This window comes from Diorhabda carinulata, chromosome 2 (genome assembly GCF_026250575.1).
Source record: "Diorhabda carinulata isolate Delta chromosome 2, icDioCari1.1, whole genome shotgun sequence".
NCBI lineage: Eukaryota > Metazoa > Arthropoda > Insecta > Coleoptera > Chrysomelidae > Diorhabda > Diorhabda carinulata.
In genome coordinates, this window is record NC_079461.1 from 9,601,969 (window position 1) to 9,614,188 (window position 12,220).

Genomic DNA, 12,220 nt, shown 5'->3' on the forward strand with positions numbered 1-12,220 from the left:
ATACCCCTTGATTTTTATTTTTTGTATTTCTGCACCTATATGTCCAAAACTCTCTACTTATTCTACTTTGATCTTCACTTCTTCTAGTATATCATCCATTATCATGAAGTCTTCAGATTGGTCATTATATTTTCTTACCTGATTCCTGTTGTGATGAATATATTTTGTATTATTGATAATTTCAACCTCAACTCTTCTTTGTTGTAAACTGTCTTGTATTTATCTTTGTAGAATAGTATCAAATACTTTTTGTTTATCAATAAAACAACGTACATTTATTGGACTTTCAGTTTTATAATCGCTACCAATTATTGGCTTTCGTGAACTTTTGGCTTTATAATTGTTACATAAGGTTTTGTTACCTTCTTTAAAAAGTGCTAAAATTATACCAATTTTTAAATATTCTGAATTTTCTCTTCACTTCATATTTTCTGTAATAAAATTTGAATTAATTTTTTCCTTCCTTTTCGTCTGTTTTCTTTCAGTTATGGTATATTGGATTTACATTGTTTTAGTGAATTTTCTGATTATCTCTAAATGACGGTCTTAATTGCCAAAATCATATTGGATTATAATTTATCAAACGCCGGAGAAATAAATTTGAAGTCACTATGAAAATATCACAATTTTACGTTATTTATTTATGATGTCCGCAGTTGGATAATTCTAATTCAACTTTTTGAATTTTGGTGAATGCACTAATATTAGTTCTCACCAAAAATTCATTCTAGTATAACATAGCAACCAACTGTCTTCCAATCTACCTGAGTAAATTTCATCAGAACTTAACTTCCATTGGAAAAATATCGTTTGAATTTTGTGGGATGAAAGAAAATTTAAAAAGAATATTCTTATTTTTTATATCCAATGAAGAATAAATAGAATCATGATGGAGTTACATTGATCATGAATACGAAGATATCAATTCTAAAATTTCTATCTAATTCTCCAGATCATAAATATTTGGGTGACCGAAGGCGACCGAAGTTGTTGAAATAATGGTAGATGAGGTAAAATAATTAGGATAATAAAATTCATTAACTAGGGTGATATGGTATACGGTTTTCACAAAATCAGCAATGGAGAAGTTTCTAATTTTTTTAAATCAGGAAGAAAGCGGCACGAAGAATAGAAATTCAGCATTATCATTAAAAGTTACAGCTAACAATGACAACAAAAAACAATAATTCTTCAATCCTCTATTTCAATCGTACTACCAATTATACAATATGTGTCTGAGTGTAAATTTAAATAAACTTTAGGTTAAAAACTGCAACGTCTATATTACTAATAAAAAACGAACTGGGTGGCTACGGAACAGGAGAAGTGGAGAGATCATGGAGGTGTTGCAGAAAATTATTTAATTTGAAGGAAAAACTTCGTACATATGTTCGAGAGTTTTGACAACTTTAATTCTTCTCCCCAACGGAGCCCAATTTTACTTGATTGGAGATATCAACATACAAAGCTGCAAATTTTGCAGTTAATGAACAAAACCTTTTATAATCTGTAAAAGTAATGGTTTGGGTGGTAATATCTTCCAAGGGCATAATTGTCCCATTTTTTTTGCTGAAAATGCACGTGGCATTAAGATGCAGCAACCTGTCATATATTCAACGTAATTTCCCCCATTGTTGAAGAAAGATTTCACAACAAAGCTCTTTTTATAGGATTTTCTTTAAAGTAGATTTTTTGTAAATAAATTATGAGCAATATTCCAATTAAAGGAAACATTCGCCAAGAAATAGCTTTCGAAAATCTAAATGCCATATCTCGAATACGTCAATGGCAAAATGGCGGCTCCTTGAACGTTATTATTTTTAAGTAATTATTTTCCATTTTGTTTTTCATTTTTTATAAAATTTGTCTCATTACAATGTGTTTACTTTCAAAGGTGCAAAAATGTATAGTTCACCCTGTATTACATAAACTGCAAGTATGAATGTTAATTTCAATTTAGTAAATTTATTCCAAGAACAAAAAATTTATTATCGTTTTATAAATTTATAAAAGGTGCATTTACTTAGGCGAAATTTGCTATCAACGATATTGAAAATATCTCAGCATAGATATTTTATACTACACAGTGTAAGTAAGTACTTTCATGTACGCTGTCAATAGTGTATGTTAAAGTTGTTTGAAGAAAGAAGTAATTAATTTAGGAATTCACTCAAAAGATTATTATTCAGTTATGTAACCACTTAATGTCATTATTTTGATTAATTAATTAAAGATTATTCATATATCGATACAGAAGCTAAGTGAGTCATTAGTGAATTAAATAGTAATTTTCCAGAATTATTGTAAGGCAATAATGGATCGAGTCCATGTTAATTCTTACTAATTAGGAAATGTCTGTTTATAATGAATAGATTCAATTAATACAAACCCATTACTACCACCTGACACGAACTAAACACCAGCATAACAGTCTAAGGCAATCTGACAACACATTACTGTACCTGGAATTTCGTCAGTGAGACTGCTAAATATTTTTTTGACAAAAATCCATTTTATTCATCAATGTGATCTCCTTCAAGAGCAATAAAATCAATCCAACGCTTCTCTAGTTTTCGATGCCGTGTTTGTAGAAGGATTTGTCTTTTGCCTTAAAATAGGGCTTCAGTTTCAGCAATTGCTTCTTTATTTGAGTTGAATTTCTTACCGACGAGCATTTTTTGACATCAGTGAACAGCCAGTAGTCATTGGAGGCCAGATCTGGACTATACGGTGGATGATGAGGATCGTTGCCATCGGATTGTGAATCGGAACATTGTGTTAGTGAAACAGTGGTTATTTCTTCGACATATGTGGCCGTTTTTTTGAAGCCTTAATCTTCCCAGCTAATTTTTGTGCATTTGGATGCTTCGAACGTGGTTCACCGGCTGCAGTCCATTCAGCTGATGATCGTTTTGATTGCGGAATTCAGCTATCTCATGCAATTTCAATGTACAATTAGATAAAACCAATTTATGGACTTTTCCGGAGTAACCACCTCAATTGGACTACCAGAACGTTTACCATCATCGATATCTGTACGATTACGTATGAATTTACAATCTTTTCAATAGACACATTAAAGGCGCAACAAGATGTATACTTGGTTTACTTTTCAGAACTATCTAGTTATTATAAACCAATAAAGTCAATAATGGTTTGAAAGCCAGTAATGAAAAGATATAATATGCAACGTCGCGAAAAACTGTCTACTATTTCGCCTGTTTTCTTTCATCGGTAGCGCTTCGGTTATCTATCATCAAAGAATTGAATTTATTTTTATTTCCATTAATGTCGACAATGTTCGACTGCCACTACTATTTGTATTTTCGCGTTAATGAAAATAGCTGTAGCTATATTAAATTATTGCAAATCTCGTGGAATATTTCGGTCTGGCATAAATGCAATTAACAGCTGAAATTAAATAACCAAAATAGTATTTTGTAGAATGAAACAGGAATTCCATTTTATTTGACTTGTTTTTGATTTTATTGGTGTATGCAGAACCAGCAGCGGGTATATGCGTTTTTTATTTGTTTGTTTTAATTTCAAACGAAAACTTTATGGCTCTATTTGATTAGATTCCAATACAAGATAACATAGAGAGATAATCCAGTTGTTCTTTACGATAAATAGCTGCAAATTCTTAGGAAGTCTAAGAATCCGTCATGTTTTAACATTCTTTTACATTATAAACATAGGAGATTTAGTTTTATAAAATAAAAATATAATTGAAAGTGTGTGTGTTTAAAAATATTGCTTATCATATTTCCTGAAACCAATAGATTCGAAGAAAAAATTCAATTTAATTAAATAATCTTTTGAGAATGGAAAAAAATATGTCGAAGGTATTTAATTTTTCTCCGTCGATTCGATTGATTCCAGAAAAAATATTAAGAAGTGTTTTAAAAATAACGTATTATAATATAATAATTTTATACGGGCAATCACCTTCTCAATTTTGTCGTATAAATTTAAAAACACCCTATATTTTTTTTTATATAGCTAAACTTTTTTCCTATGCCTCAGTTCGAAATATTGAAATAGTTTAGCATTGAGCGAAAATTTATCTCAAAACGAAGCTGTAGAAGTGAATGGAATTGAAACACTATATTGGAAACGAACAGAACCTAACCTAACAAAGCACTCTGGTTTGGTTTTGGCAAGATACCAACCATGTTTCAAGCAGAAATATATTGTAACGTTTTTTGTATTTATTCACACTCTTTATACATACTATACAATACACTTAACTTATCATAATTTACTTATAAATATCACTTAAGCAATTTCTGCGATTACTTATACTAATTCGTTCTTTTCGCTATGGCTATTTACGAGTATTTAAAACTAAACTAACTGCGTTCAAATAAATCATTTATATACCTTAATCAAATTCTAAAAAGCTCTAGAACAAAAAGAAGCAAAAGAAATAAATAAATAGACTTATCTAGAAATTATTTACAAGAAATAATGTAAATAAACCGCCTGCTGCTAAAAAAATATATAAAAGACGCGTCCACCATTTATAAAAGAACAGATGAAAGGAGCCGTGCAAATTCGCCAAATTTTAAAATTCCATTGTAACTGGACAGGGCCGGCATAAGGACCCATTTCGCGAGCTTCTTCGTAACAATATGCAATAAAAATATAAGTTCAATTTAATTTGGAAAGCAAATCAAAGGGAATAAGTACCCTGTAATGGATTTGGGAGACACTGTTATAGCGCCGTTATCTTAGAGTCTCATTTATGGAATTTCGATTGACCAATTATACCGTCAGAAATTGGACATTAGAGATCAGTTGGTTCTGCCTACTGATGTCCATTAGAAAATTTGGTCATTTCAGTATAACAGTTACTTTTCCTAGAAAAGTATTCTAAAAAATCTTAAAGGCTATAGGTTAGTTAGGCGCTTCTCAAAAATCTGCGGAGTACACGAATTACGAAGGGTACATCTACCTGCTTTCTCAAAAACTTTCCTTAGCTTGAACATTATGTTGAAGACATTGGTAATGTGTGTATAATGGAATTTATGTTCGAAAAATGTTAATAATAATAAAATAACAGTTGCACGTTTGGCGAGGATAGAGGAACGGTAAGTGGCATTAAGTACAGATACATGAGTAAGGAACTTGCAAAACGTTCATTTCTTTCAAAGTTTGATAGTGGTCACAATATTCTGGCTCCTGAAAACGTTGAAGTGAAAATAAGTAGGAATGAACAGGCGCATTATTATAGTGAAACAAAAATTTCTTTCTTAAAAAAATGCGGTCGTGTCTTTTTAATTTTGGCAACAAAACTATCAGCAAATCAGTATAATATAGGTCAGTTTTTCCTACATGATCAATAAAGATAATTGGCCGAAGAAACAATTTTTGCTTTTTTGCGAGCACTTTCCTCGAATGAAGTCCATTGCACCGACTGTTTTTTCATTTTTAGCGTACAATTGCGTATCATTTCGTTTACTGTGACGTATCGACGAAAACATTCTCTTGGATTACGTTGGGAGATATCCAAACATTGATTAGAATGCGAGCGAGTATTTGATCAGCATCAATCAATTGCGATACCCACCTTGCAGATTGTTTTCGTCACCTTTCATAGAAAGTTTAGTATACTCTGTGGTTTAAAATTCTTCATTAGCCACGTCCCGTAATTTTATTCAACGATCGTTAAGTACAAAGGGAATGAGTTTCTACAATTGTTACATTAAAAGACGGTTCCGAACTTTAAGTATCTTTCAGTAACTGTATGTTAAATTTTGACTGACATCAGAAACATTCCGGAAGGTAACTATATATTGACCATAGTGAAAGAAAAACCACATTGTTTGACTCAGTAAAATTAAAAATTCAATTGTTACACACTGTGTATATTGTATTAGAAACAATATGCGACATATATCGTCTGTATTTACCCATACTTTATATAATATCTGAAACTGTTATTATTCACCGGTAAAATAAAAGTTGAAATATGATAAGATTATCTCGATAAAATGCTCACCTGTAAAAACGACGAACTATCCGTTTCTTTCAAAGCCTCAATACAAAATTGCAGCAACGCCGTAGTATGTTGCAACCTTTGAGTACATGTGGCCGCTTGATCTTTCAAAACTCCTTTCCTCATTTCTTTCTCTTGTCGGATGAATTCGATCAAGTTGTTCCGCCTTTCGTGAATTGCTTCTATTAATATTTGACATTGTCCCGATATGATATTTTCGAAATCATCACAGTTGTGCTGAAACAATGAGAACGATTATTTTTGTGATTATAGCTGATGACGCAACACATTCAAGTTCCGTAAATAATCTATTATTAAAGTGTAGCCTATTATTAGGTTATAATTAGGTTATAGTGAAAATATTCTGTTTAAATCAGATAATTTAGAGGAATCATTTGTTATTATTATGGATAATGACAAGTGATATTAAAAATACAAGAGGCAATTCATATATAGCATGGAAAATTTCGAAAAATATTATATTTAATTGATAATATAGTTCTAGACTAGAAATCTGCATACATAAAGAAAGCAGATTACTGCAAACACTGAAAACCAGCATCGGTTTTTCTGCTGGTGCATGCACAAACGACGCTGATTGCTTGCCAGAAACAAAGCCGATTTCATGGAGTCAGGATATAGAGTTTCTCCTCAGAGGAAGAGTTTGTGCTATTGGAAAATGTGTTGTTACGAATACAAAGAGCCAGGCACAGAATCAAAACTGAGCAGTTTATTAAGAATATCTTTATCTCTTCTCGACTTCTGAAGCAAGATTAGCAACGCTTTCGGTAGTACATGAGGAAGGCATTAGACATATTTAATTATATCTCAAGAAAAATTTAACAGCGCCTAACAAAAGTGTGGTGCAACTGGTACAAACAGCCAATTTTTCCCGAAGAAAGACTTGTTAATACGACCAGACGAGTTAAACCTTGTGTCTCATGAAGTGTACCCCAATGTGTGAATGAAGAAACTAGTGCAGCATACGTGGATGAAGAAGCATATAAACTGCAAGAGTAGTGAGAAATTTGAAAAGTTGATGTGAAAACTCGACCCTGTAAATGACAGTATTTGGTTTCAGCAAACTTAAAAAAAAAACATTTGTGATCATCCTCCTCCTCTGTGATCCGCGATCGCTCAGCTTTTTGTTGTAAATATTCCAATTTTCATAATTTCATCATTCCTACTTCTTCCTTACTTTTTCTTTTTAATCGCTTTAGTGTTATTACGAGGGCCGTTTTTTTTTCAACCTCCAATCGCTACGTGCAGAAGCAGAAGAAAGCGGGCATGTGCTGAAGGTGACTGCTAAGCTCTCGCACAACACACTCCGCCATTATTGACATTCAGGCGTCAGTCGGCGTTGTGCTTAAGCCATGTAAACATGTCCGCCATTATTGGTGCTTCCGCCAAGTGTGAATCGTTTTCTACAAGCTGAAGGCAATAGTGCTGCAGATATAAATCGGAGAATGAGAACGGTTAGGCTGTATTGGCGGCTTGTCTACAGATATGACAAATGTCTCATTCTCTTCGGTAATTATGTCAAAAAGTAACCGTGTAACAGTGTACCAATCTTTTGGTAATAAAATTTTTGTTTTATATGAACTTGATTTTAAGTTGTGAAAACTTTTATTGATGTAGGTGGTAATTGAAAATAAATAAAATTATTTTCCTAAAACGACTTCTTGTATCTAAAAATGTATAGAGTCATTATCAGTATTTGGAGCGACCGATCACTCCGAAGAAATGTCAAGGAAAAGTTAATTCCACTCAATATTTGAGTTCTTCAAAAAAAAAAAAATAAATAAAAATGAGAATAAAACCGACTTAGATGTTTGGTTATACAAATATAGATGTATGACAAGTAGTATAACCATAAACACGTTTATTTTTGACAAGTTTTGACCTACACAATATTTGATTCAATGGGCTCTGTTTGAAGAAAAAACCGACAGAAAACTTTTAATGGAAAAATATAAGTTCCTTACTTAGGCCTGTCTTTTTTCATTCAATCATTTATAGAAAGGAAAAAAGACCGATTAAATGATATGAGGGAATCGTGACTTTTCAGAAATTGAGAAATCAACGGCGATTATATTATTTTCCACTAGGTTTCTGATGTTATCTTTATAAATTTTACATAAATCTGACAGATATAGTAGCTTTAATATTCAGTAGTAAAAACCGAAGGACATATATGATAATTGTTCGAAAAAAATTCGAAAAGGCTTGTTATGTATAAGCATCAAGCTTCAAAAAGTTGTTATTTTTGATAATTTATCAATGTTTGAGGGTTATTCGAATAGAAAACTTTTTGCTAATTATAGAAAAAAAAACAGTGCAAAAACAATTAATCTAAAAATGCATTTAACAAAAGAACATCTAGAAAAGTTAAGTGAAGATCCAGAGGTTTTAGTTGCTATAATTGATTAAAATGTAATTCCAACACGCCTGATGTTAATAATTTGATTATGATGTTCTTCGTCAATTTTGAAGTAGGGTTTCATTAAGTTGGCATTATTGTGATCCGTAATTTTGATGAGCTCCTGCTCTTGTACACCACTTTTTCCTAATCGACTAACCGCGGTTGATCTATTGGAGTGATTAGTAATTTTTTTCCTTTGGTATTCAAGCCAATCGTTTCGGCAGATGATTTTGTCCAATTTTGAATCGTATTTCTTCCGTTCCGATCGTTTTCGGATTTCCAGTCACGATTTATTCTTAGAAATAATCTATTGATTTTAGTATTTGGGCCCCTTTTGACATCAATTTTATGAATAATTTGTTAGGACAAACGTTGTTGTCGTTATTTTCTATTAAAAATTTGATTTTAATACACATTCTCGAACCACCTTGACAAGTCTTGCTGAATACAGGATTTTATTCAACTCGATTTGTTACAGAACCATCGCTGTTTGATTCGATTAAAAAAGTCCGTCAAGCAAGCATCAGCTTCCTGACCTCGCCAAGCTAATTCTACCACGGCTGTGTGATAGAATATTGGTTGAAGCCATTCAGGTGCATTTTACGGAGCTTGATGCTTGATGCTGTTTAGTTTATAATATTTTTCTTGTAACGGCTAATTTATTAGGTTCAACATGGTATTGACAGTAGTAGTCTTAAACTCTGTACCGTCTTCTCATGTTCACAGCCCAATCCTTTAAGATAAAAGCCAATTCTTTAGCTCTCCGATTTTCATCTAATTGATAAATGCTTTCCATACAAATTTTTATTGTAAACGGTATTTTTTGGTATGATTGATTCTATAATTTAATTAATATTCTCATCAATATTTGAACCAAATTGATATTTGAAACGTCAAATCGAAATAAATCAATATGTATTCATGACAATGTGATAAAGTGAAAACAGTCCATGGAATCTGATTTCAGTATAATGTTGTACTGATTGGTTGTCTTCAATCAGACGACTTCAAATTAATTGATTTCATTGGATTTCTACTGGAACAAAAACTTTCACATAAAGAAAACTTCCTTGTGAGGTAAATAAAGAGTGTTAATTAAACATTATTAGTTACGTGGAAAAATAAAGAAATCGATGAAAAGTTACGTTATTTTTATCGCAATAGTGCCCCGTTCTATGGAATGAGTAATTTAAAAGTGAAAATGGTAGCACAGTATAAGGCAAAGGTCTATATACAGGATTTTAAAGCAGAAAAAAGTAAGTATTTATACTCACTTATCTAATATTTCACTAGATCCTATTATATGATAACCTGGATAAAGTTTGATAAAAATAATCAGAAAATTTAAATAGCAAACCCTGATGGTTTAACGAATAATTCTATACCTCAGTCCTTATACACGATAATACGATAAATATGTTGCGCTACCATTCGTGACATTGAGAAGATTACAACAAAAGGAAGCCATTCAGAAGGAAGCATTTCAGAAGTTCTTCCAGTCATAAATTCAACGTTAGGATGAGCGCATTTCTATCGAATTTTGGAGGAAATCAATTCAATGTTGTAAAATTAAACACCAAAGTGTACTAATCTTAATATATTCCGAGCTTTCGAATACTTATGTATTCATCGTCTGAGAATCAGTTAGTTAAGGATTGCGGTGTGATAAATTTTATAATATCTTATAGGTGTGAAATAGATGTTAATGTTGGATATTTTACAAATTCTCGTTCAAACTTATGACAAAAACATGGCTTAACAAAATTCCATATTAGTGCTCATACATTTGATAGACTGAGACTTAAATTTGCGCAATAATATTTAAATGTTGTTAGGAATCTGTTTAAGTACTAACAAGACTATTGATGGCAACAAGAAATAGTTGAAAAGAAATAACAAATTAGGAAAAGGTTAGTTAGGAATAATTTGTATTGCAGTACAATAAGTATTCTGTATTTTAACAAATTTAGTTCGTGAGGGTTTAGTATAATAAACAATTAACATTTAAAATAATAGATTATAATTCTCTAATAAATGCCAGCATATAAGTGATAGTCTAGTTGTGCCGTGCCCTCATTTACACACGAATAACATATTACAACACAGTTGTAAAACCTTCATAGTTCTAAAGATAAAAATATAAATTTCATTCTATGTTCAAAGCTGAATAATAAAATGCGTGTTTCACATTTAGCCCAGTCGGTGGAGGTAATTTTTCGCCAAAAGAATACGATATAAGCAAAAAAGGTTACTTTTTTAACAAGTACTTCAAAGTATAATAATTTATTTAAGAAAAACTTCAGAGGTTTATCGATTTCTCAATGTAAAATAACAATTCGAAAATAATTTTTATTTTCCATTATTTCAGTGTGTGATAGAAGAAATTAAAAATACAGGGTAAGTTTTTCTCGATAAAAATTTCACTACACTTTTTTTGTAAAAGCTATGGTTTTCTCGAAAAAAGTTCGTAAATCTATCAAGTATAAGGTTATATTCAGTTGATATTATGAATTTAGATATTCTTCACAAAAAAATTGGGGAGATTTTTCGTTTTACACTTAAGTTTTAACACTTTATTTTATTTGAAGTTGGATTTTTTGAAGACGATAACTTGGATAACTTGGTTATCGAAACTCGCGTCAGACAGTATATTTGTTGGTGTACTTGTAGTGTAAACAGTGTGTTCAGTATTTTTTTGTATTTCTTTAATGTAAATCGTATTAATCATTTACAGTTATCATCTCTATGATCAGAGTGTAGAACAAGTGATGTCCTTCAAATATCTAGGGACAAACATAACAAGCGATAGAAATCTAAAGAAAGAAGTAAAAGCACAAACAACGAAGGCAGCATTAATATCAGGATACCTTAGAGATTTAATTTGGCGAAATAAATACATGAGCACAAAATGTAAAATTAGAATATATAAAACTTGCGTAAGATGGGTCATGACATATACAATAGAAACTAGAGCGGAGAACACAATCACTAAAGAGGTCTGAGATCAATAACAGGACATACGTTACTCGATCGGAAGAAAAATGGAGAAATAAGGGACATGTGCGATATTCAGGATGTAGTAAGATAGGCAAGGAGCCGCAGAAGAGAATGGAGAGACCATGTTCACAGAATGCCAAATGAACGGTTAGCAAAAATTGCAAAGGAAAAGAAACCAGACACAACTCGACCTCCTGGACGATCACCTATAAGGTGGTATGAAAGCTGGTCCTAAGCATCCCAACTACTCCTGGCAAACCCTTGATGAAAATACAGGACCTAGTCCTAACGTAAGAAGAAGAAGAAGAAGTTATCATCAGAAATTTGGTTTCATCACAAAGTGCTTCAACTTATTACGCTGATAGGGTTGGATAACATATGTACAATGTACTTCCGTAGAGACGGTTGTGCCGAAGAGGTTATATTGAGTAGCCTGCAAAATAATGGTATTTATTTCCATTATATTTCGTTTCTTTGAGTCTATTTTGATATTATAGTTTTTAAGGATTAATCTTAAACTCTCCAAAAACTAGAAAATTGAATCGCGGTAAAATATCATGCCTGGAATGATTAAAAATTCGTCAAGGTCATTTGTTGACAGATTAAAATATTGTCATACAACCGGTTTTCACTTCGAACAATTATTGTAAATAAATGTAGGATTTTCAATTATGAGGGTTGCTACTAAGTTTTAAGATATGGCAACAATGATGTGAATATGTCAAATCTCACATTGCTGTCATAAAGTTTGACATTCTCAATGTTGTACGTACTCAGAACGTGTTATGATACGAGTGCTA

The 12,220-nt window shown here is 31.7% G+C and overlaps 1 protein-coding gene across 2 annotated transcripts in view; it reads right to left on the bottom strand.

Moving 5' to 3' along the window:
- Window positions 1-12,220, bottom strand: part of LOC130903874 (E3 ubiquitin-protein ligase TRIM9) — a 152,642-nt gene that overhangs the window by 41,166 nt on the left and 99,256 nt on the right. For both annotated transcript variants that reach the window (XM_057816235.1, XM_057816233.1), the window contains exon 3: window positions 6,005-6,238. In XM_057816235.1, coding sequence (XP_057672218.1) covers window positions 6,005-6,238 — 234 coding nt within the window. The remainder of the gene's footprint in view (window positions 1-6,004; window positions 6,239-12,220) is intronic.